General features: G+C 48.0%; 15 protein-coding genes across 15 annotated transcripts; 9 read left to right on the top strand and 6 right to left on the bottom strand.

Moving 5' to 3' along the window:
* Window positions 1–153: 153 nt before the first annotated feature.
* On the top strand, window positions 154–533 carry YSF3 (U2 snRNP complex subunit YSF3; the record flags this gene model as incomplete). The annotated part of the gene is made up of 2 exons (XM_022609915.1): window positions 154–156; window positions 291–533. 2 exons carry the CDS (start codon window positions 154–156, stop codon window positions 531–533), a joined length of 246 nt encoding a protein of 81 aa, XP_022466263.1.
* Window positions 534–893: 360 nt separating this feature from the next.
* SRV2 (adenylate cyclase-binding protein) lies at window positions 894–2495 on the top strand (the record flags this gene model as incomplete). Its single annotated transcript, XM_022609914.1, has 1 exon — window positions 894–2495. The coding sequence occupies one exon, from the start codon at window positions 894–896 to the stop codon at window positions 2493–2495; it is 1602 nt and encodes a 533-aa protein (XP_022466262.1).
* Window positions 2496–2622: 127 nt separating this feature from the next.
* NAM9 (mitochondrial 37S ribosomal protein uS4m) lies at window positions 2623–4092 on the bottom strand (the record flags this gene model as incomplete). Its single annotated transcript, XM_022609913.1, has 1 exon — window positions 2623–4092. One exon carries the CDS (start codon window positions 4090–4092, stop codon window positions 2623–2625), a length of 1470 nt encoding a protein of 489 aa, XP_022466261.1.
* A 261-nt stretch (window positions 4093–4353) lies between these two features.
* On the top strand, window positions 4354–5442 carry EAF7 (Eaf7p; the record flags this gene model as incomplete). Its single annotated transcript, XM_022609912.1, has 1 exon — window positions 4354–5442. The coding sequence occupies one exon, from the start codon at window positions 4354–4356 to the stop codon at window positions 5440–5442; it is 1089 nt and encodes a 362-aa protein (XP_022466260.1).
* A 106-nt stretch (window positions 5443–5548) lies between these two features.
* On the bottom strand, window positions 5549–5893 carry FPR1 (peptidylprolyl isomerase FPR1; the record flags this gene model as incomplete). Its single annotated transcript, XM_022609911.1, has 1 exon — window positions 5549–5893. One exon carries the CDS (start codon window positions 5891–5893, stop codon window positions 5549–5551), a length of 345 nt encoding a protein of 114 aa, XP_022466259.1.
* A 189-nt stretch (window positions 5894–6082) lies between these two features.
* KNAG0I02270 (zinc-binding alcohol dehydrogenase family protein) lies at window positions 6083–7276 on the bottom strand (the record flags this gene model as incomplete). Its single annotated transcript, XM_022609910.1, has 1 exon — window positions 6083–7276. One exon carries the CDS (start codon window positions 7274–7276, stop codon window positions 6083–6085), a length of 1194 nt encoding a protein of 397 aa, XP_022466258.1.
* Window positions 7277–7451: 175 nt separating this feature from the next.
* Window positions 7452–8579, bottom strand: KNAG0I02260 (zinc-binding alcohol dehydrogenase family protein; the record flags this gene model as incomplete). The annotated part of the gene is made up of 1 exon (XM_022609909.1): window positions 7452–8579. One exon carries the CDS (start codon window positions 8577–8579, stop codon window positions 7452–7454), a length of 1128 nt encoding a protein of 375 aa, XP_022466257.1.
* Window positions 8580–9193: 614 nt separating this feature from the next.
* On the top strand, window positions 9194–12379 carry KRE33 (ribosome biosynthesis protein KRE33; the record flags this gene model as incomplete). The annotated part of the gene is made up of 1 exon (XM_022609907.1): window positions 9194–12379. The coding sequence occupies one exon, from the start codon at window positions 9194–9196 to the stop codon at window positions 12377–12379; it is 3186 nt and encodes a 1061-aa protein (XP_022466256.1).
* A 303-nt stretch (window positions 12380–12682) lies between these two features.
* Window positions 12683–13138, top strand: TOM22 (Tom22p; the record flags this gene model as incomplete). The annotated part of the gene is made up of 1 exon (XM_022609906.1): window positions 12683–13138. One exon carries the CDS (start codon window positions 12683–12685, stop codon window positions 13136–13138), a length of 456 nt encoding a protein of 151 aa, XP_022466255.1.
* Window positions 13139–13333: 195 nt separating this feature from the next.
* On the bottom strand, window positions 13334–14497 carry CPT1 (diacylglycerol cholinephosphotransferase; the record flags this gene model as incomplete). Its single annotated transcript, XM_022609905.1, has 1 exon — window positions 13334–14497. The coding sequence occupies one exon, from the start codon at window positions 14495–14497 to the stop codon at window positions 13334–13336; it is 1164 nt and encodes a 387-aa protein (XP_022466254.1).
* Window positions 14498–14889: 392 nt separating this feature from the next.
* NRK1 (ribosylnicotinamide kinase) lies at window positions 14890–15648 on the top strand (the record flags this gene model as incomplete). Its single annotated transcript, XM_022609904.1, has 1 exon — window positions 14890–15648. The coding sequence occupies one exon, from the start codon at window positions 14890–14892 to the stop codon at window positions 15646–15648; it is 759 nt and encodes a 252-aa protein (XP_022466253.1).
* A 105-nt stretch (window positions 15649–15753) lies between these two features.
* TEP1 (putative phosphatidylinositol-3,4,5-trisphosphate 3-phosphatase) lies at window positions 15754–17070 on the top strand (the record flags this gene model as incomplete). The annotated part of the gene is made up of 1 exon (XM_022609903.1): window positions 15754–17070. The coding sequence occupies one exon, from the start codon at window positions 15754–15756 to the stop codon at window positions 17068–17070; it is 1317 nt and encodes a 438-aa protein (XP_022466252.1).
* Window positions 17071–17232: 162 nt separating this feature from the next.
* On the bottom strand, window positions 17233–17802 carry LSM12 (Lsm12p; the record flags this gene model as incomplete). Its single annotated transcript, XM_022609902.1, has 1 exon — window positions 17233–17802. The coding sequence occupies one exon, from the start codon at window positions 17800–17802 to the stop codon at window positions 17233–17235; it is 570 nt and encodes a 189-aa protein (XP_022466251.1).
* Window positions 17803–18139: 337 nt separating this feature from the next.
* FAR11 (Far11p) lies at window positions 18140–21016 on the top strand (the record flags this gene model as incomplete). The annotated part of the gene is made up of 1 exon (XM_022609901.1): window positions 18140–21016. One exon carries the CDS (start codon window positions 18140–18142, stop codon window positions 21014–21016), a length of 2877 nt encoding a protein of 958 aa, XP_022466250.1.
* Window positions 21017–21203: 187 nt separating this feature from the next.
* SPC98 (Spc98p) lies at window positions 21204–23735 on the top strand (the record flags this gene model as incomplete). The annotated part of the gene is made up of 1 exon (XM_022609900.1): window positions 21204–23735. The coding sequence occupies one exon, from the start codon at window positions 21204–21206 to the stop codon at window positions 23733–23735; it is 2532 nt and encodes an 843-aa protein (XP_022466249.1).
* Between the last annotated feature and the right edge of the window lie 15 nt (window positions 23736–23750).

The following is a 23750-nucleotide window of genomic DNA, read 5'->3' as shown; positions in this document are numbered from 1 at the left end:
CTGAATGCTTCTCTCCATCTAGCTCTACAGATACAGCTCTCGTTACGACTTCAAATTCTTTTCAAGTTTGAAATGAAGAGACGCAGAGATGCAGAGATAGGAGCCTTGAAAGAGTGCACAGGGCACCACGCAAGCAGCAGAACAAGCTCTAATATGGTATGTTACGTGTACGGTGTTCAAGGATTTGTCCACATATCTGTGTGTTTCCAGTTTACTAACAAAACTAACCACTGGTTTCCGTTCCACTTCAAACTGGACGGGATCAGATATATCGCACTGCTCTAAAATAGTCGGATAAGCAAAGGCAACGGATCCTGTATAACACTTTGAAGCAGAAGTACGAGGGTCTGGGGAACGAGAATACGACGCGGGAGGAATGGCTGACGCAGGTAGTCCGTGATTCGTGTGCCTCGATAGTGTTGCACTCTGGACTGCTAGAGTACCAGTCTCTCGGGCCTGATTCACAGTCTAAACACAGGGAACGACTGCGGCTACTCCACAAGATGGCTGATCCAGAGATCAAGCCGCAGTAACCCGAGAACAGAATCCCTGTGGTGCACATGTAGGAAACCCCCATTCTGCTTGACCAGTTGCACCAACTTTTTAACGAATATATACAATTCATACTGGAGAGCACAGTGAACACACCGTCATTACTCAGCATATACCCACATCTACATCCACATCTACATCTATAATGTACCACTCACTGCATACTGAGACTTTCGATGTTTTTAAAAAGAGGGAATATTTCACCGTTTCGTCGTCCACAACCAACACTCAAACGGTGTTCTGTTCCCGTGTATATCAGGTTATTGAAGGCCGCTGAGAATATCAAATAGGTATAAAGCTACCTTATATTACGTACAGTTGCAAAGGTTCATTGCTGCAAGATGCCTGAGAATTCTGGGAGATTTGCCATCCAGGGGTTCAACCTGGTCAAACTGCTGAAACGGTTGGAGGATGCCACCGCGAGATTGGAGGATGTGACGATCTACCAGGAGGGGTACATCCAATCCAAGATGAATGAGAGACAGTCCAATGCCTCGCTTGTCAACGGGTCGAAGCCGGAGTCTCCAGTGGACCGCACAGCTACGCGGGAGGCATCAAAGGGCGCCGAGCAACAAGAGTTGTCCCAGGATATCCTAGAGTTCCAAAACTTTGTTAGGGAGAATGTTGACGCGTTGGTGGAACTGTCCAAGGCTATTGATCCTGCAGTGTTGGAATGTGTTCAACTGTACAAGGCAGGCTTTGAGAAATTGCAAGTTATTATCGAGGCGTCGCATTTGGCGAAGAAACCGGATTTCACCGCGCAGAGTTTCTTCTCCATGTTGAGTCCAATTAACGATGTTGTCAACAAGATTGACAAGTTGAAGGACGCTCATCGCCAGAGCAAGTTCTACCCGTATTTCAATTCCATAAGGGAGAGCGCCCCACTATTCTTCTGGTTTACCGTGAACACACCAGTCTCGGCAATTTCTGATTTCAAAGATGCGTCCCAATACTGGACTAATAAAGTGTTGAAGGACTTCAGGGACTCTGACCCTGTATCCGTCGAATGGGTCCGGAAATTCCTGGCCATATTTGACCAATTGAAGGACTACGTCAAGGAATATTTCGCCACTGGGTTAACCTGGAACGAAAACGGGGTCGAGTTGTCCGATGCCATTGCCCAGACGTCTGGTACTCCTGATGCCAGCGAGGCGGCACCAGCCACCGGGTCAGGGGCCCCACCTCCACCCCCACCTCCAGCACCACCAGCCTCCGTTTTCGAAGTGAAGGCTGAATCTAAGGATCAACCAGCGGCGTCGTCGTCTGCTGGTGGTATCGATGCTGTATTTGCGGAGTTAAACCAGGGTGAGGATATTACGAAGGGTTTGAAGAAAGTGGATAAATCGCAACAGACTCACAAAAACCCTGAATTGCGCACATCCTCCACTGTCCCAGCGTCAGGTTCCGCCAGCAAGACAGGTCCACCACCTAAACCAAAGAAACCTTCCACATTAAAGACCAAGAAGCCTCCCAGAAAGGAGCTGTCAGGGAACAAGTGGTTTATCGAGAACTTCGAGGGACAAGAGGAGAAGATCGTCATTCAAGCACAAAAGGATGAATCTGTGTTTGTTGGTAACTGTACGAACGTCCTTGTCCAAGTCGAGGGGAAAGTCAACGCCGTGTCCTTGAGCGAGACGGAGTCCTGCTCTCTGTTGTTGGACTCTTCCATCTCTGGAGTGGACTTGGTCAAATGTAACAAATTCGGTATCCAAGTGGAGAGTTTCGTACCTCAGATCACCATCGATAAGTGCGATGGCGGTAACATCTACTTGTCGAAAGACTCCCTAACCACAGATATTTGCACTTCGTGCTCTACTTCCGTCAACGTGAACTTACCCGTCGGCGAAGATGACGAATACGTTGAGTTCCCTATCCCTGAGCAACTAAAGCACAGTTTCGCAAACGGGAAGATGAATTCTGCAGTGTTAGAGCATGTTGGTTAAGACGCACGTTTTATTTAGTAAGAATACTTAAACCCAATACAAGATGACTATTTACAATAAAAGAGAGAAACGTAGAGTTCCTATATATAAAACCCCATCGAATGACGTATCGCGATCACTCGTTGTTTCATTTACCCTTCCTCACGTAGTACATGTACGCTCTCTCATGAACGGACATGTCGAATGGTGTGATGACCTCGGAGTGGCCTGGTCTTGCAACGGGGTCCCTCAAATAGATAGCTGTGCACGTCTTAAAGGATACCTCGATGTGATGAGGCAGGATCGCAAAGGGCGCCAGGAACTGTCTAGGTTTCCACGGCGTAAAGTACGATTTCTTCGGGTCTGCCCTGCCCCACAGGTGGCCCTTCTGCCAGGGCAGACAGATGAGCGTCTTGGCCCGTTGCTCGCATTCCTTGATCTTTTCGAAGTCGACCGGTTTGTGGTATTGGAGATGCGCAGCCCAGCTTGGATCGTATGGGATGTTATTGGCGCTGATATCGTTCTTGACAGTCTTGAAGTACGCACTTAGTGCCAGGGAGTAGTTTTTCACAAGCGACGACAGGATCGTCGTACCCGCCCTGATGTGGGTCTTACTCTTGTCCGCGAGGTTTTTCTTCATCTCCGGGGTGAACGACAAAAGGTTGTCTGCCAACACAGATAGCTGACTGTCCTCCATCGTAGACAGTTTCTTCCAATTGATCTCGTCGGACTTCAAAAACTCGTTGTAGCATCTGAACACTTCCTGGGACATATTGGGCTCCTTGTCGACCACCGTTTGGAAGTCAGTAGCGGAGAGCGTAGTGGCTTCGTCCGGTTTAGACTTGTGTATTCTGAGGATCTTGAATAGTAGGTTCTTTGGTGTACAGCACTTGATGGCATTGAGTTCGTTCTTCTCCACGTTACTCTTGAACCTCTGTGCCCACTCTTCGAACTCTTGCTTCCGCGGGTTTGTCTCGGGCATACTTTGGAACTTGGCAATCCTCTCCCTCCACGCCTGCCTTGGATTCGCCTTCACCTTCTTGACGTACATGTTCCAAAGCAGGATCTGTTTCTTGTCCACTTTGATGGCCTCCTCGAGACTCGGTTTCTTCGCCCCCAAAGCCTCAAGCACTTTATTGGAATTGACTTGGAAAGTGTCCCCCGGTTTCAGCACGAACCCAGGGTGCTTGATCTTGACCCCGTTGACTTTGACGTTCCCGTGCAGGATAAACTGGCGGGCCTGCCTGATCGAGGACGCAAACATGGCCCTAAAAAGGGCAAAATCGAGCCTCTTCTCCAACGCTGCGTACGTCTGCAGAAGGTACGGTGTCTCCCTTAGCTGGGGTCCTGACCCATCTTTGCCCGTCCGCAGCGACGCGTCCAATTGTGCAACAGAGTTCAACTTCGAGTCAAAAAGCGTCTGCCACCGGCCCTCGGTGAGATGCTCCCCATGGTACGCCCTCGTCTCCTGCTTGGAAGACCATTTCTGCTGATACAGCGACTTCGTCCTGAAATCCACAGGGCCCTTCTTGTACAAGTTGAACAGGTTGTACTTGTTGAACGAGGCCCTGATGCGACCCCGTGTCAGCGACTTCAGTAGCACCGCCTTCCTCGGCATGATATCGCTCTCTTGTGATGTACTGTGCCGTCACACGGAAGCTCTGTTCTGGCAACAAGAAGCGGTTCAGATTCGTTTCAACTTCTCATTAACGTTAAAATATTGGAAACTTTGATACCAAGTAGTAGTGGTTGTAAGAGGTTGTGGTGGTAGTGGCTACGTGAGTGTTTGAAGTCGGTGCGTGACCGTTTGGTAATTTGTACCGGTATTGGTAGTGTTATTGAAGAAGTTTTTTTAGCTGGGGTAGTTTCATCTGGATCAATGGTTGTTGAGTGGAGTGTTGTGGATGAGATCCGTCTACTGCGGTGGGTAGCCGAATTCAAGCCCGTGGGCGTGCACAAGCACTTCCATATGGTGTGTATCCTGGAGCGGATGAACAATGCGGAGAAGTACCCCGTTGTGACGCTGCAGAAGGAGGTTGTGCGGCAGGGGAAGACGTTCAGCGCGCGGGACCTGTGGGAGAAGCTGAGCGGGTACTACAACCTGCAAGAGGCTGACCTTCTCGAGTTGCAGACCGGGCTGGCAGGGCTGGCCCCTGAGATGAGCAGGGATTTCAGTCTTCCCTGGGACGAGTACGGTGAATTGATCTTGGTCAATGCGAAGAACGGCGGACACAGTCCTGCGGCGAAAGCTGAGAGTGTCCCCGAAACGAGTGAACTGCTGCAAACGCAGAAATCGGACACGGTCGGACCGCCACAGGACGAGGTGGGACCCTCCACATCTGTGGAACAGTCCGTTGAACCAACGGTTTCTGCCAAGGAGGAGGAATCACAGGAGGCACCGGCCACCACTGAAGAGCCAATTGACAGGGAGCCGAGTAGCCCCTCGACTGGCCTGGACGCTACAGAAGGGACACCCGAGCAAGTGGAGTCCGCTCAGACACAAAGTGGGCCCCCCGAGGCCGAATATCCTGCTTCCAGCCCTGCTGTGATACCCGAAACTGATCAGACACAGGTTGAAGAGCCATCGGATGAACACGATGACGGTGCGCATTCCCGCAGTGTATCTCCAGAACGCAGTGAGGACAGCGGGAACATAGCACGGCGTATACGAAGACAGTCCGTGCGGTTACGGGAGAAGAGTAACGAGGAGATCACCGAGGAGACCCCAGAGACAAGTGGGGCGACACCGTTAGAGAAGCGACCACGCGACGAGGACTTGTCGTCGCCGTCGCCCTCTGCGGGCACGGACGAACCGCTGGCGAAGCGGACGAGACACTCTGCACAGACTCAGGAGCCTGAACCACCGCAGTCTCCGCCGGACAAGAAGAGGCTGTCGCAGCCGAAGAAGTACCCGAGGCGGCAGACGCAACCGAAGAGAACCTCAAGCCGGCTACGGTCACGCAAGTAGCCACGGCAGGGTTCTACTGCTAATGCAATCTCAATTCATACAGATACACAGATATAGATGGTTAGATAGAGTGAGAGATAGAGGGGACCACTGGCTCGCCCTCGGTTTAGTTAACCTTCAACAATTCGACGTCGAAGATCAGAGTGGCCATGGGTGGGATCAGACCTGGGAACCCACGCTCACCGTAAGCGTACGCACCTGGGATCGTGATCCTGGCCTTCTCACCGACAGAAAGCTTTGGGATGGCGACGTCCCACCCGCGGATGACCTGCCCGACGCCGATGTTGCACTGGAATGGAGACCCCCTTTCCAGCGAGGAGTCGAACTTGGACCCATTCTCCAGGGTCCCGCTGTAGTGGATGGTGACCAGGTCGCCCGTCTTGGGGAACGTCTTGCCGTCACCGGGGGTCAATCTGTCAATCTTGACGTTACCTTCAATTACTTCGGACATGTTTATACTATACTGCTTATGCGTGTGTGCTAGATACCTGTACAACAGCGACAATACTACAACACCTTCAGAACAAGAATCTGTCACCCAGGAGGGGTCCTTTATATACGTTAACGGGTTCGTTGAGAGGGAAAATTTTTCAATCGATATACAGAGCTTGGTACAGTATATAGTGGTGGATACAGCAGTCTACAACACTGCGACGAGTTTCTGACCAGAGTTCCTGCCCTCTTTGATGTCCTCCGTCAATTGAGGTACGGCAGCGAGCCCGCCCTTGTAGACTTTGACCGGGATGTGGTGGATCTCGCCGTTATTGATCTTGCCGTTGATGAACCGGATGAACTCGACTGCGTGTCTTGCGAAAACCGGGTCTGCTGGCAGTGTCATGGGGCCGAACGGCACCTCGACACCGGATGCCATGTAGAGCAGCATCCCAACGACGGCAACGTTGTCCCGTTTGTGTTCTGGGGCGATGTCCGCGATGGTCGTCGTGGTCAGTTGCAGGACTGTCGCTGGGTCGCTGTGCGAGGCGCACCGGTACACCTGGTTCGTCGTCCCCTTGTTGGAGACACAGTCAACCAAGTGGCGCAGGTTTGGGTGCTTTGCACGGATCTGGTCGACCACATCCGCGTCATGGTAGTCGAACAACTCGTCAGCACCGTACTGGCGCAATTGAGCCTCGTGGTGGCGCGACGCAACGACCACGATCCGGTTGAACGCGTGTAGCTTCTTGCACAGCTGGATCAGTGGTTGCCCCACGGCGGTAGCACCCCCCCACAGCAAGATAGTCTCGTCCCGCTGTGCCGTGGCGGGCTCCCACTCTAACTTTACGCCGAAGTTGTGGTATAGTACGATCCCAGCGGTCGTCAAAGAGACGGGCAACGTCGCTGCACCCTCGAGGGTCGTCACTGCACCCTCTGGTAAAGAGTCGGCGCCGCTCGCGGGCAAACCCTGTTTGGGGGTCCTGTACGCGATCTTCGACGAGATGGCAACGTACTCTGCGAATGCACCGTTCGTGGGGAACCGCACGGACGCACCGTGCACGAACCCGTACAGCGTGTCGCCGATGTGGAACTGCGCAGGGTCGACGTTGGGACCCAGCTTCACGATGTCCCCAGCAACGTCACACCCAAGGATCGCACCCTGTGGGCCAATCCCGTACTCAATGTGCTTCCAGTCCGTAGGGTTCCCTGCAACGGCCCGTGTCTTCAACAGCACGAACCCGTCCTCCAACTCAGGAAGGGCCACGTTCTCCTTCAGAACGGGTCTCTTCCCCTCAATTACAACAGCCTTCATAGTACTTGGAATCTCAACTGACATGGCGATCCGATGCTTGTGTGGGTAGTAAACCTTCCCCCACCATCCAGCATCCCTTACCATCATCACCTTGCAACGCCTTCCTCCCTTATATAGCTGAGTGTAGTACGTGGAAGAGGTCACCGGATGGGTGTATGGCTGCTCTTATTCCGTTCCGTGGAACCATCGCTTAACGTTAACAAGTCTTAGTCAGCAACTGAGGGGTTGGTAACTTCGTATGTAGATGTATGTAGGGCATTGTTCACTCCAGCAGCGTCACAAGCTTGTGTCCGGCGGTCCTGCCGTTGCGGACGTCGTCGAGCATGTCCGGCACGGCGTTGAGGCCGCCCTTGACGACCTTCAATGGGACATGGACCAGCGAGCCGTCGCGCAAGTACGGCCCGATGTAACGTATGAACTTGATGGCCGTCTGTCTGTACTGCTCGTCAGCGGGGAACACATGGTCACCCATTTGCAATGGGTTCCCCGTAATCAAGTACAGTAGTGTCCCGTCGACGGTAACGTACTTCTCGTTCCGTTCAGTCTCTGGGATAACATCCACTGTCAACATGTCGTAGTTGAACACGGTGGACGGTTTGTTCGCTGGCGCACACTGATACGTCTGTCTGAAGGTCTCCCTCGTGGAGACACAGTCTAGCAGCCAGATGAGGTCTCCGTGCTTGCTCTTGATCTGGTTGACGACATCTCCGTCATGGTAGTCGAACAACTCGTCAGCACCGTACTGGCGCAATTGAGCCTCGTGGCGGCGCGACGCAACGACCACGATCCGGCTGAACGCATGGAACCGTTTCAGCAATTGGATCACCCACTGGCCCAACGTGGTCCCAGCACCCCACACAAGCACGGTACCTGGGATCTGCGCTGGACCATTCACCTGCCAGTCCATCTCCAACTTCATGTGGTGGAACAGAGTCTCACCAGCGGTCATGATGGAGCATGGGATGCTTGCCGCGGCTTCCCAGGTGTTTACACGCCCGCGCGGGACCACTCCAGGACCCGTAGACCCTGGTGAGCGCATCTTGAACACCAATTGGGAGTCCACAGCGGCGTATTGTCCAAACGCACCGTTCTCTGGGGCCCTCACACACGCACCGTGGACGAACCCGTAGACACAATCGCCCTTACTAAACTGTGCAGTGTCCACTCCGTCCCCCAATTGAACAACCTCCCCAGCAACGTCCACACCAAGGATGGACCCCTGGGGCCCAACTTTCCACGCGATGTGCTTCCAATCTGTAGGGTTAGCAGCTACTGCCCGAGTCCTCACCAGAAGGTAACCCTTGGGCACTGTTGGTACTGGGACTCCACTTCTCACTACGGCTCTGTCGCCATCAATCACTACTGCATCCATCGTACTGGGCAAAGACATACGGTTCTTGCTGTTGTTGCGGGTTTCAAGTAAGCCATCCAAACTGCGAAGCACGCTACCGGTATATGTATACGGAAGAACTTGTGTGTGTGTGTGTATGGGTCAACGCGAACACGTTATTCCGTACAACCCTGCTGCACGGCTGCTTACTCAGACGATCGACTCGCTCGGAACCGAACAGGCCGTTTGAGTCGTACGGAAAAGAACACGGCGCGGGAGCCTGTTGTAGCGGTGGAGATTGAATTGACCACTGCCCTGTTCAGCTACAACACTGGGAATGCTACACACCAGCTTATTTTTTGAACATATTACTCAACAGCGGCGGCAGTTTTGAAGCGTTGCGCTTACAACTTGCACCACTGGGTACTGGCCCTCCATCCGCACTCTACGGCGAAGCATTGACTCGACGCGGCAGCTCCCTGTAGCACCGCTGCCTCCTCTTCTTGCAGTAACCTGGTTCCAACGGACCTGCTCTTTTTACCCGAAGATTTGAAACTTTTTGAGTGGAAAATTTTCTGGTGAAAAATTTCAGTTTTGAAGTTTGCGATGAGATGCGATGAGATGAGCTGATTGTACTGTGAGGAGAGAGAGGGATTGAGGGGCACACTGCGACAATGGTTAAGAAAGCTATCGATTCGCGTATTCCTGCGCTGGTGCGTAATGGTGTGCAGACGAACCAGAGATCGTTTTTCGTGATTGTGGGCGACAGGGCGCGTGACCAGCTGCCGAACTTGCACTACCTGATGATGAGTGCGAACTTGAAAATGAACAAGTCTGTTCTATGGGCCTACAAGAAGAAGCTGCTTGGGTTCACATCGCACAGGAAGAAGCGGGAGAACAAGATCAAGAAGGAGATCAAGAGGGGCACGCGGGAGGCGAACGACATGGACCCCTTCGAGAGCTTCATCTCAAACCAGAGCATCAGGTACGTCTACTACAAGGAGACCGAGAAGATCCTCGGGAACACGTACGGGATGTGTATCTTGCAGGATTTTGAAGCTTTGACGCCCAACTTGCTTGCGAGAACCGTCGAGACCGTCGAAGGTGGTGGGATTGTTGTGATCCTGTTGAAGACGATGTCCTCTTTGAAACAGCTTTACACAATGACCATGGATATCCACTCGCGGTACAGAACAGAGGCGCACGGCGACGTCGTAGCGCGGTTCAACGAAAGGTTTATCCTGTCCCTAGGGTCCAACCCGAACTGTCTTGTTGTCGACGACGAGTTGAACGTGCTGCCCATCTCGGGTGCCAAAAACGTGAAGGCTTTGCCGCCAAAGGACGAGGACGAATTGCCCGCTAAGGAGGTCGAACTACGGGAGTTGAAAGATTCTTTGGAGGACGTGCAACCCGCGGGCTCGTTGGTTGCGCTGTCCAAGACCGTCAACCAAGCTCACGCCATCCTCACTTTCATCGATGCAATCTCTGAAAAGACACTGAACTCCACGGTCGCATTGACTGCTGGGAGAGGTAGAGGTAAGTCCGCAGCGCTTGGGATCGCCATCGCTGCGGCGGTCTCCCACGGTTACTCGAATATCTTTGTCACTTCCCCCTCGCCGGAGAATTTGAAGACTCTGTTCCAGTTCATCTTCAAGGGGTTCGACGCACTAGACTACCAGGAACACATCGACTACGATATCATCCAATCAACAAACCCAGACTTCAACAACGCGATCGTCAGAGTAGATATCAAGAGAGGGCACAGACAGACGATCCAATACATCATCCCTCAGGATAACCATGTATTGGGGCAAGCTGAACTGGTCGTCATCGACGAGGCAGCGGCCATCCCGCTACCGGTGGTTAAGAAATTGTTGGGGCCATATCTCGTGTTCATGGCCTCCACTATCAACGGTTACGAAGGTACAGGTAGATCGCTATCTTTAAAACTGATCCAACAGCTCCGTAACCAGGCTAACGGTACTGGTCGTGAGGAATCGCAAACCGCTGTGGTTTCCCGGGACAGCAAGAAGACGGTCGATAACATCACGTCAAGCGCCAGCGGGCCTCGCCAGTTGCGTGAGATCTCGTTGGATGAACCCATCAGATACGCGGATGGTGACCCAGTGGAAAAATGGCTAAACAAACTGCTATGTTTGGACGTCACTCTGATCAAGAACCCAAGGTTTGCAGCTAGGGGTACCCCTCATCCATCGCAGTGTAACTTGTTCATGGTGAACAGGGACACGCTTTTCTCGTACCATCCGGTCTCGGAGAGTTTCTTAGAAAAGATGATGGCTCTGTACGTGGCATCGCACTACAAGAACTCGCCCAACGATTTGCAATTGATGAGTGACGCGCCGGCTCACCAACTGTTTGTTCTTTTGCCACCGATCGACCCGAAGGACGGTGGTAGAATTCCAGACCCATTGTGTGTAATCCAAATTGCTTTGGAAGGTGAGATATCGAAACAAAGTGTCAGGAACTCTCTGTCTAGAGGGCAAAGGGCAGGCGGAGATCTAATCCCCTGGTTGATCTCGCAACAGTTCCAAGACGAAGAGTTTGCTGGGCTGAGTGGTGCCCGTGTCGTTAGAATCGCAACAAACCCAGAATACGCGTCAATGGGGTACGGATCCCGTGCCATTGAACTGCTGAGAGATTACTTCGAGGGCAAATTCACTGACATGTCCGAGGATACAAAACCAAGAGACTACTCAATTCAAAGGGTGGACGACAGTGAACTGGCTAAGGGGAACTTGTTGAAGGATACAGTGAAGTTGAGGGACGCGAGCACTTTACCACCTCTTCTGTTGAAGCTTTCCGAGCAGCCACCTCACTTTCTGCATTACCTGGGTGTCTCGTACGGGCTGACACAGTCGTTGCATAAGTTCTGGAAGAACAATAAATTCATCCCTGTCTACTTGAGACAGACAGCGAACGATTTGACGGGCGAACATACCTGTGTGATGTTGAACGTGTTGGAAGGTAGACAACCAGACTGGTTGGTCGAATTTGCTACCGATTTCCACAGAAGGTTCCTGTCCTTATTGTCGTACGACTTCAAGAACTTCACCACTGTGCAAGCATTGAACGTCATTGAAAGCGCCAAAAAGGCGAGAAATTTGACGGACACTCCATCCCGTGTCAAACCACTGACGAAGGAACAACTGGATGACATTTTCTCGCCATTCGATCTTAAGAGACTCGACAGTTACTCCAATAACCTGTTGGACTACCACGTCATCGTCGATATGCTGCCCATGATTGCGTTCTTGTACTTTGGTGGGAAGATGGGCACGTCTATCCACCTGTCTAGTGTCCAAAGCGCGATCCTGTTGGCGATTGGTTTGCAACACAAGAGCGTCGACAAGATCACGGGCGAGTTGGGACTCCCATCAAATCAGACTATTGCCATGTTCGCCAAAGTCATGCGCAAGATCTCTGTATACTTCAAAAACCTCATCAGGGAACACGTTGGACAGTCGCTGCCCTCCGAGGCTCCAAAAGACGAAACCGTTGCTGAGATGAACGGTGAAGAGGTGAAAGTGCTCGATGCCGCTGAAACGTTCGACCAAATGGAGGAAGACTTGGAGGAGGCCGGTACTGAGGCAGTGAAGGCCATGCGAGAAAAGCAGAAAGAGCTTATCAACTCTTTGAAACTGGACAAATACGCTATCAACGACAACGCCGAGGAATGGGGGGAGACCGGCACGGAATTGGAGAAGGCTGCAAAGAAGAACGGCGGTGTGGTCAGTGTCCAAACGGGCAAGAAGAGGAGCACGGAAAAGGCGGAAGATATCTACAAAAGCGAATTGAACGCTGTAAAGAAGCATAAGAAGTCGAAGAAATCTAAAAAGTGATTCCCAGGGAGGATCAAGTGGCGGGCTAGCACCCTGCTCACCGCGGTCCGGTGGGAGTTAAGTAGTTGTATACTAGTGTGTCGTAAAGTGGGTACGCTGAGACGTTTGCAGACCCTTTCGTTGACAGTGATTTTTCTTATGAGTTCTGAAATGACGGTCAAAAAAAGAAGAGGTTCAAACTTTGAGCTTCACGAGACACGCTGTTTTGCAGTGCTGTAGAAAGGGACATCGCAAGAACAATTTGTTCATTGGGTAGCTTCACTAGATCGCACTTCCCCTTCCCTTTTTTGTTCTGAATATACCATGGTTGAATTGACGGAGATTAAAGACGAGGCCACCGCACAAGAACCACGGGCTGTTTCTCCGGAGCCAGTGAACGCTTCTAACGAAAAGGAATTGTTCAAGCACGATGGTGAAAGTGAGGACGATAGCGACTTTGAGGATGATTTTGATGAGAACGAGACTCTCTTAGAGCGGATTTGTGCCCTAAGAGAAATCATCCCACCAAGACAGAGGGCTAGAATTGCCCGTTTCTACGACTGCACTGCATCGTTCATGAGGACTGCCTTCCAGAAAGGTGGGAACCTGACATGGGCCATTACAACATCCGCCTTGCTTCTGGGTGTGCCTCTATCTTTATCCATACTGAGTGAGCAGCAGCTGATCGAGATGGAGAAGACTTTCGACTTACAAAAGGACGCTAACGATATTTTGACTCAAGGTGGTGCTGATAGGACAGAACAGAAGGCATTGGCGTGAGTAAATGAACGACGAGACTCGTATTAACCTTTTTGTTTCCTCTCTCTATTGAACTAAACCGTTTGATCTCTGCTGGCGTATATAATCTTGTAGATAAAATGTTACACTGTATATGTTATAACTATACATGTATGTGTCTTCCAAAGCATGGTCCTTCACACTTTAAGAACTCGGGCGCCAATATTGCTGTGCACGTCACACTTTCTTTGGGTGTTTGATAGAAAGCGCGTAGCAATCCAGGAAGGTGGTGAACTCGAAAACAATTTCGTTGATGAACATGAAGTGGATCCCTCCTGCGACACCACAGCCCAGCCACGTCAGTGCCTTGGTTATCTCCACAGAGTCGTACTTTAATATGTATCTGGCCACAAGGTAGACGACCAGCTGGATAGATGGGATGGCCATGGGAGCATTGAACATGGGGAACGGCTGTTTTGTCAAATGGGCTACGATAATGCGACCCACTACGAACGCCATTGTTAACCCAATTGACAAGACCAGGGGTAAATTTATAAAGCGGATATCGACCGCCGCGAGGTTGAAAACGGAAATGAAGTACACTGCAAATGGCATCAGCCCGTCCATTGCACCGGCTATCTCTTTCTTGACCTGCGATTCATCCTTTCCGGATTGTGAAACGTAATAATCCTTCACGTTCTTTAAAGCGGTGACAATGTTCAAAATAACTGCACTTACCATAAACAGGAAGGTTAAGTGAATTACTTCAATCTCGATCCCATTGATCTCGAAAAGAGTGGTATGCCATACTAATTGTTGCCCCCAAATCCCAGTAACCAAGAACGAGAAGCAAAGAATAATCACTCCCTCCACGGGGCCACAGAATTCACTCAGAAATAGCTTGTGTGTATGGAATTCCTCCCAGGTGCTCAAATAGAAGTTGGTCAAACAAATACACTGGCTCACCAAGAAGAAGTAGTTGTAACCCATACCTATCGCCGACCAAAAGGGCAAAAGCGACAAAGTGGTGTTCAGCGAGTCGATGCAGTGGTCAAACAGCTCACCGAGAGGGCCCGACTGACCCGTACGCCTGGCGTGCATCCCATCGCAGGCGTCAAAAGTTTGGTATAAAAATAGTCCAAGAGCGTATGAAAAGTAGGTCCAACGTGGGGACTCCTGTGTTAAAGTTGGATCGAAGTATAGTACCGTCAAAACGTTGGCAATAATAAACGCCAGCCCGCTCAACGTGACCAGATTTGGGGCCATCCATAGCGGGAATATCTCGGAGAACTTCCTCCAAAACGGTTTCAATACGTAATTGGAAAGAATGGAACGATCCTCACTCTGATATTTGTAGAGTTTCAGATTGTCAATGCTGTGATTTGGTACAAAGAACCCCATCTCTTCTATTTGTGTTTAAGTAATGGCTTATCCCCTGCGTTGCGCCATGCTGTAACAAAGGGAACTGAACGATCAGTAAATCAGTGATTCTTAATGCTCTGTTGAACAGTTTTTTTTCTTCAATTTCTTATTTCAATTATTCACTGGGATATATCAGTATGGAGGTACTGTGATAAGAAGTGTTAAAGTTGATCAATTGGTGATACACTTGTGTTATAAACGTTGTTATATTGTCAGATGAGCTTTTGAACCCAGAAAGATTTATTCTTGTTAAGGTTTTTGGTTGGTATTACTTCTTTCTGCCCTTTTTCATAAATAATTTGGTATTTTAAAAGGTAAGAGACGAAAGGTGTTGAATAGGTAGTAGTAATAGACGGTAAAAGAAGGTACAAATGATTTTTAAGCGGACAAATGTATGCCCGAGACCAGAAAGAGTTGTGTTAGTGGGGATTAGCGGCTGCTCGTCAAGCGGGAAAACCACAATAGCAAAACTGGTGACCCAATTGATCCCCAATGCAACGTTGATTCATCAAGATGATTTCTACAAGCACGACAAAGAGGTGCCCATCGACAAAGAGTATGGGATCCAGAACTGGGATTGTGCTGAGGCGTTGGACTTCCCACTTCTCGAGAAGGAGCTGGAACACATCAAGGCCACCGGGGAGATCTACACTGAACTGGTACATAACAATAACGTCGACAATCTAAGCAAATTTAATCTGGATCAGGCAAACTTGAACCGTCTGAAAATCCAATTGCATCGTTCCATGGAGGACAAGAACCTAAAAGTTGTTCTTGTAGACGGGTTCATGATGTACAATGATCCGCGCATTCGGAATACGTTTGATTTGAAGTTGTTGATTAGGGCGCCGTACGAGCAATTGAAAAGAAGACGTGCCGCAAGGGCCGGTTACCAAACCTTGGACTCGTTTTGGGTAGACCCGCCTTTCTATTTTGACGCGTTCGTCTACAGCGGTTACAAGCGATCGCACGCAGCGCTCTTCGAGGACGGAGACGTGGAAGGTAAATTGGATAAGGTAGCGGCCTCAGACATCAAAGATTTCATGAACAGTGACACGGTTTCTCTTGATGCAGTATTGGAATGGGTTGCACAGGAGATTGCCAGCACATGCGATGAACTTGTAGTGTAAGCACTTGTGAATACACTCTGTTTTATCATTTCTTCTTTTTTGTGTTAAAGTGGGACACTCGAGAGTAGATGAGATATCCACCCCAAAAGTACAAGAGTACCAACCATGAACACCCTCGAATCGAGCCCTCTTAGTCCCCTGGTCCAATTTGACGTGAGTTCCGCGCAGCCGCGGCGCTACCGCCGTTCCAAACTGAAACCGTCGCATATACTGAGGAAACTTTACTCGGCGGCAATGAATGTGACAAAGAATCAACTGGGTCTTGCAATCGATATGTCCTACATCACGGACAATATTGTCGTATCGTCGTACCCAGTGGTGACATTTCCAAAGGTTATGTACAGGAATAAACTGTCGGATCTGATACAATATCTGGACTATAGACACGGTGTAAGTAACTGGAAAATATACAACTTGAAAGTGGAGCTGGGTCCCGCGGATTATAAAGATGAGGACCTTTGGAGCGAAGTGAACCAGCGACGAGCCCATGTGGAAGAGTGGCAAAACAAGCTCGGGGTGGGGAATCTCAGTATGGACCAAAATGAAGAAGTTGCTAGTGAGACAGAGAGGAAGATACCAGTCAACCCAGGTATTATAAAGGATATTGTGGTCCGTACTGGGTGGTTAGACCACTGCCCGCCGCCGTTTGTGGTCTTGCAAGATATAATAAGAGATATGCATTCTTTTCTCGACGAGTCCCCCAGTAATGTGGTTGTCGTTCATTGCAAAATGGGTAAGGGCAGGTCTGGGACTGTGGTTTCAGCATATCTCATGAAATACAAACTGTATTCATTTGAAATGGCCATGGAAAGCTTTGGAACGGGGAGATTCAAACACGGTATCTCCAAAGGGGTGACAATTCAGTCACAACTGAGATATCTCATGTACCATGAAACGTTTTTGACGTTAAGCCAGGAGACCCAGGAGAGATTCCTTTGCAGTATGAGGTTACAGGAAACGTTTCGAATAACCTCCATCAAACTAATAAAGCCGTTCCTTTTGTTGGGCAAGGGCATATTTTCGTATTCGATTAAATTTCAGAAGTATAACCCACGGAGAACGGGCTTGATTGATATGGAGGAAATTCGGATAAATCGAGACGAGTTCCCCACAGAGCCAGTGGATTCCAATATTTTGAGCTTCCCTATCACTGTAACCTCTCCAGATATAAGAATACAGTTTCTGATGCATCCAAAGGCGATAGGGAACACCTCGATTGAATTCCCCAATCTCTTAGACCCATGTCTTTGGTTGAACCTGCCTTGCGAATCTCTAAAGCTAAGGGGCGAGTTCAATGACCTCGCTGCTGATGGTCCGGTAGTTATCTCAGCAGCATGGGAGCAATTGGACGGTGCCAATGGGACGGCAAATAAAGGAATGAAATTGTTTGAAGCCATCGCTCTAGAGGTTTCGAACGTGTAGCTGAACTTTTATCCCCTGTTGTTGGCCTGTTGAACGGTTACCGTATATTTTATAATATTGTGGGTGTATATATATATATATAGTATATGTTACTATTTCAGTTCATTACTTGAGGAAGGGCTGTTCGTTTGTTTTTTTCATGCGGTTCGAATGACTTAGGTTTCATCCACCTTTTCTACTGTTATTATCGGATGAATTACTTCTCATCTGGGCCCAACCTCTCTCAACGATTCTTTCAATCAGGGAGACAGACTGGTTCTCGTGTCTTGTAGTGATGTTCTCGGTATGGTAAGGTGGTACCACGGCGATATCGTCTAAGATGACAATATCCTTGTCGACCCACTTGGTATCTGGGATGGTCTTATAGATCAGGTCGAAGATCAATTGACCCTCTGGAGATATACCCCTCCCTCTCAACAGGTTCTGTTTGTCTGAGGCGGCAATTTTGTCCCGCAAAAGTTCTTCGACTCTGTCGACGTGAACAACACTGGGTTTGATGAACTGCCTTTTGAACGAGTTAGCGGACGGCTTCTCCCCAACCACTGTCAAATGCTTGATAAAGCTGCATTTGATCACTTTGAAATCAAAGGGAGCTTGGTTTTTTTTGCTTGTTTGCAAGACGATGGAATTGTTGGTCGAATTGAAACTGTATATCTTCCCCTCAGTCACGACGTCCAAAAGGTTGGTAACTCTCACTTTGAAACCAATAATGTGCTCCAGGGATACACTCATCGCGCACAACTAAAAAACCGTATGCTGCTACACACACTGGTGTCGTGGAAAAGACCTCCTTCTTATTCTCGAGAGTACTCTTGTATCTTCTTTATTAAGAGGACAGGATCTCTCTTTGAAGCTCTTTTGGCCTTTAGAAGTTTCTATTCGATTTTTTTTGTAAGCGAAATTTAACGTCTATTTTAGCGGTTGATGAGAACAAGACCCACTTGTGGGAAAGGCTAACGTTTTGCCCTGGTGGTGGTGTCCAGTCGATTGCCCAGGAACTCCAGCCCAGCTTGGTGGTATTGATTCTAAGATATATACATTTTTTTCTTTTGGTCGCGGGTCTGAAGCGATGGATGCTGAACATGTTGGCGGAGAGAAGCAGATCCTAAGATCTGTGTCCCTCGATAGTCTGAGGCCGTCGCGACAGAGGGCGACACTACGGTTTAGAGATGACACGGGGGCCGTCAATTTCCAGAAACTGCGACGTGTGCCTGTGGATGTGCCAAGGGACAGGAGGGATGATACTCTATTAAGGGATCTAGACAGTATGCTGCGAACAAAACTGAATATTGGAGATCCCGCGCTGGAGCAAATAGATATGGATGGATCTCATGGGCATCAATACCATCCCAGTCCAGTATTGGAACCGAACTTTAACTTTGCAATGTCCGTGAAGGGTAATTCAAGAAACTCGAACCCGTTGACCATTAAAAGCGACACGGACTTACTTGCTGAGAATCTGAAGAATGCGACCGATGGGGAGGCAGACGATGATGCGGAACCCTATTGCGATGATGATGAGGAAGATTTTGCCAACGTGGATGAAATCGATGGACCCATTATTGGACGGATATCACCATCCACCACACCAAGCAAGACTTCTCCTGTTGAGAATTCCGCGCGCCCGAATGCAAGAGAAGCGGACTTTAATCTACCCGTTAGTGAAACGTTTCAAAAGAACTTGGATAGGCGATGCTTTGAATTGAACACTTCTCATACTGAGCTGACAAATGACTCGATGCCGGACGTTGGATGGAAATTAGATGATTTTTACGGTTTGGAAAGCGAATTACAGGATTGGTTTACCTCGACAGACCACACCTACCTTGCTCAGTTGAGGTCACATTTTGTGGATAAGATAAAGGACCCAGATATGTTTCTCTGTGACGAGAAATATGCGAGAGCGGAAATATCAACTATGGTTGCAAACCTTGAAAATAATATGGACTCAAACTTGATGGCATTGACTTATACATCGCTTGGGTGCATTGTGTATGCCGATGATATGATTGAGCATATTTTCATTATAAAGCGCAATAATATTCTGTTAGTACAGGTACTTCCCCAGCTTATAGGAGTTTTCAAGAAAATATCTGCTGCTTGTCGAGACGATAAATCGAATCTGAGACGGAAAACAACTTTACTGTTTTATGTAGCTACAACACTATTTTTCATTATTAGTGTTTGCATTGAGTTGAGGGATGAATACTCGGGGGATGTGACAAACTGCATTACACACATTTCAGACGCGGGTCTTCTGAAATATTTGACAGGGTATATTGAGTATTGGCGCTGGAACAGCAGACTCTCTATGAGAATACGGAACATCAATGCTCTGCTATATAAGGCATTGGTCCTACAGTTTGGCGACAATAGGCGATGCAAGGAAGTCAAGCGAAAACTGTACAAATATCACGGAATATCGCATTCAGATGATAAATCTAATCGTTTGACCTTGTCCCCATTACAGTTTGAAGCATTCAGTGAAGACATAACTTCAAGATTTCCAGCCTATGATATGCCTGCTACACCTTTAGCCGAGCATATTGACAATTCAAACTCTTTGTCACAATTCCTGGAAATTCCAAGATCCAAGTCGAGAAACTCGATAAATGCGTCATTATCTGTGCCACAGCAGCATTTGGCAACACCGGCACCTTCACCTCCTTCTTCTCCAGCGAAAATGCAGTTTAGTGAAGGGCTGAGACCAAGAAAATCGTTTCAAACCAACATGTCCTACCCGTTCCTGTATCCGTTTGATGATGACAGCACAGATGCGACATTTAGAGAAAAATCACTTGCGGAAAGCCAAGATAATAGTAATAATAATACTGCTGTACCGTATTCCATTGAGGAGGCGTCCAAAATATTGGCAGATAACTTACAGATAACACTGGACTGTAAACAATTATGGTACGAGAGGGATCTTTTCATGGCGACAGAACGCGGCTGGAGGGATGAAGATGACGATAAACTAGCCAGTAACCCATATGACTATTCTGGGATGGAAAATCCACAAAAGTTGGAAGAGATTGAAGTTATGAAGAGGGTAAGTCAATACTATTCAGACTGCTTAGCCGGCTTAGGGTCTTTAGTGTTTGTTATGTTACAAGTCATTGAATCGAACTTGTCAAACATTAATTATAGACCAGAAGATTTCCCAAACCAAGCAAGTATTGATGCAGTTCAGCCTCACTTGGAGATCATAAGAACCAAAGAGCTTTCGCTAAGAGTGGCTGTAGGAGTGTTGAACGTTCTATTAAAGTGGTTTAAAGTCAATCATGTTTTGAAATTCGAGCATTTATCCTTGTTAATCTACGACGCAAAGTATATTAATATCTGCTCATCGTTACTAGGGAAGTACTCGGAAAATTATGCAGACAAAGCTTTGAGGAAGATGCTCAACTCCAATTACTCCTTCTGGGGTGTCTGTTCTCAGGAATACAAAACACGGCCCGTTGCTGCTCTTGACGACGGACGGTTCGACACTAATATTCTGTCGTCCTTCGCGTACATGCTGAGAATACTGCGGAAAGTCACAGGAAGTAAGACACACCGGTTGAAATGCTTACCGCTATCCATTGGTTTGATTTTCAAGAGGTACTACCGTCTGTTCAACCTGAGCATCTACCACCCAATCCTAAAGATCATCAAGGAGCTAACCCCCTTCAAAAACAAGCGTTGGAAATCCGAGCATATGGACCTGATATCTGGCGTGTACCTCTACGAACGGCTCGAACTTGTAGACAACTGGGTCACGGGCAAGGACATTGCAGGCGAACTGAACGATGCGTGCGGGCAGGAGATTGCTCTCCGGGCACTGCTCCAATTCTACAATTTTACGCACTACGAAACGGCAATGCACGACCTGGGCTACTGCAAAAAATCCAGTTCCAGTCTGAACATGTTCACGAAGGACTCCGAACGCCTCAACAGCCTCGTCTAATGGCCCCATCGCATCGATCTTGGAGCCGTCCGCAGGTTCCCGCATTCCTTCCGACACGTGATACGAGAAGTTACAGGTAAATACGGTTATTTTTTATGTAAACAAACACAAGAAACAATATCACGAAATAAGATCACAAATATGGCTTTCTATGCGGGTCTGAGTTGGTACGTAGCAGAACCAGTCAATGGATTTCCATAGCCGTTTTGACAGCTTTCTGGAGGCGATAGTACCGCACTCCTTCCCTGATGTTGTATTGAGGAAATTCTCGAGCGAATTCACGGAGCTGCTCGATTCGACGAACAGAACGCCAAAACAGTTGGAAACGCTGATGGCCTCTTTTAGACAGTACATCCCACGTGGAGCTCAGTCGGACGCGGTCTGGGTTAAGCTGGAGGAACTGGTGACCCCTTTGTTTCTAACAAACGATTTGGATGAGAGGAATCACACCCTGGATAATTACTATAGCTTACTGCAAGGAAGTGGGTCATCGCCTGTGGGAGAGAACAGGCGATGGGATTCAAGTGAATTGAATAAGGAGAATCTGGACAAGTACAACCAATTCCCTAGCAAAATTGCAAACGTCAACTCGCCCAGCATGTACGCTGAATCTTTTGAGACAATAGATAGATTTTCGGATAGAAGGTCTTTGGTCTCATCACATCATATACAGACACCGACAAGGATTGCGAATGCGGTCCCCCTGAAGAAACTATCCGAACCGTTTTATGCAAACACGATATCTGAAGAGGAGATGTTGAAATCAGTTTTTTTCACTCTGTTGGGCACCACGTCGAGCATGTTTCCGATAAGGGGGGGCACAATACATATTCCAGAGAACGTACCAAATTCCGATAGTGGTATTCTGCATTTACTGTTTGAAGCAAGTCTGTTATTCATGAAATTATCAGTCAAGATTGAAAGATCGAAATCTATAAACATGTCCCCGATGAAAAAGGCGTTGATTATCCATATTGAACAGGAGTTGTCCAATTATTCTAGTTATGTCAACTCTTTGAGCACGTCCGTGAACATCACGTCGATGAAAGGGCTGTACTTGGAAATGTACGAGTCGATCTCGACTTTGAGAGTGTACGATAAATTTCTGGAGGACTTCGAGTACATGAGAGGTGACGATTATATTTCAAAGTTCCATTCTTTCAAGAGTCATGGGAATTTGGCAATCAAACAAGTATCAGACGACCTTTACAATACATTGATCTCCTTCTACTACGACCATATGATAAATTGGTTAGTACTGGGGAAACTCGGATCAGTTTTCGACGAATTTTTCATTAAACAGGATGACGACTACAACGAATTTCTTCCCTTCAAAATGGATAACGCTAAAATTCCACAGTTTATACCGAAGGATACTGCCTACTCCATTTTCATCATTGGGAAAACATACCTTTTCCTGACAAGGTATTGTAATGAGTTACACTGGGCTAATTCCTACTCGCAGAAGTATAACACAGAATATCAAAGGGTCAAGAAGCTGAAAAACCTCACTATGCTCTTTCAATTGATAGACACGCAGTATAATGATATTGTTTCTTTTACGCAGGAGATATTGGATAGAAAGTTCTACTATAGACAGACTATTCAAATGTTGAAAAAAGTTCTGCTCATAAGTCAAAATGACCTCATCGACATGGTGATTGAGAAGGCAAAGGATATGTTGGAAAACTCGTCTAATCTCTTGACAGGATATTCTTCGACCAGAATATTACAGGATGCAGTTCAGCAATGTTCTTTGAGAAACTACGTGAACCGTGCAGACAAAAATCTGCTCATCAATAGACTCGATGCAAGGGTGTTGGATTTTGGATCTGATCTACTTGGGTGGGATGTCTTTACTTTGGAATATGATATTCCGCCACCTTTATCCATAGTTCTAAATGTCAACAGAGCTGATGGGAGGAAAGAATATTTGAGAATATTCAACTTCATGTGGAAGTTCAAGAAGTTACAATACTTTGGGAATAAAGAGATGCTGAAGGAAAAGGAACTATCGCATTCCTTTAGAAAGTTGAAGTCCTTGAGTATCATGGCCAGAGATATATTTAACAGACTGTCAAAGCTCTCAGTGTTACGATCACAGGTACAGCAATTTCATTATAAAATGGAAGCATACTACTCCCAACTAATCATAGAGCCCAAATTCGTGGAACTAGAGCATGACTTGCATATTAAGGGTAATGGGAAAAGCTCTGATAACTTAGAGTTAACCTCCCTACCAAACGGACTTTTTGCATTGTGTGAAAGATTGGAACCGAAAGTCGATATATTCGAACATTTTCAGGGATCCGCACTAACCCACTATCACAAACAACAAACTAAACCTCTCAATATTGAAGAGGTCGATGGAATCCACAACAAATTCTTGGATGACATTTTATCCCACAAACTACTCTCTACAAAGAGTACATCAACAGCACTACCTTATCCAACAACATTGATTGGAATTATGCAGACGGCCACTGGGTTCTTAAGCAGTTCATCAAGACTTCATGACGTAGCACATGAGTTACTGATCCACATCAATTTACAGAACGACAACCAGGCCAATGCGCACTTTGACCAGTTTGTGCGTGTGTCGAGGGAAATTGTTGGGTCGTACAAGCAATTCAAAAAACAATCTCATATGTTTATCAGAGATTTGAGAAATGACTCTTCTAATCCGAAATTACAAAGATTAGGTAGGGTGCTTCGATGAGCCGTATGTAGTGTA

The sequence above is a fragment of the Huiozyma naganishii genome, chromosome 9 (genome assembly GCF_000348985.1).
Source record: "Huiozyma naganishii CBS 8797 chromosome 9, complete genome".
NCBI lineage: Eukaryota > Fungi > Ascomycota > Saccharomycetes > Saccharomycetales > Saccharomycetaceae > Huiozyma > Huiozyma naganishii.
The sequence above is the reverse complement of the archived record's forward strand: the minus strand, read 5'-3'. Positions and strand labels throughout refer to the sequence as shown.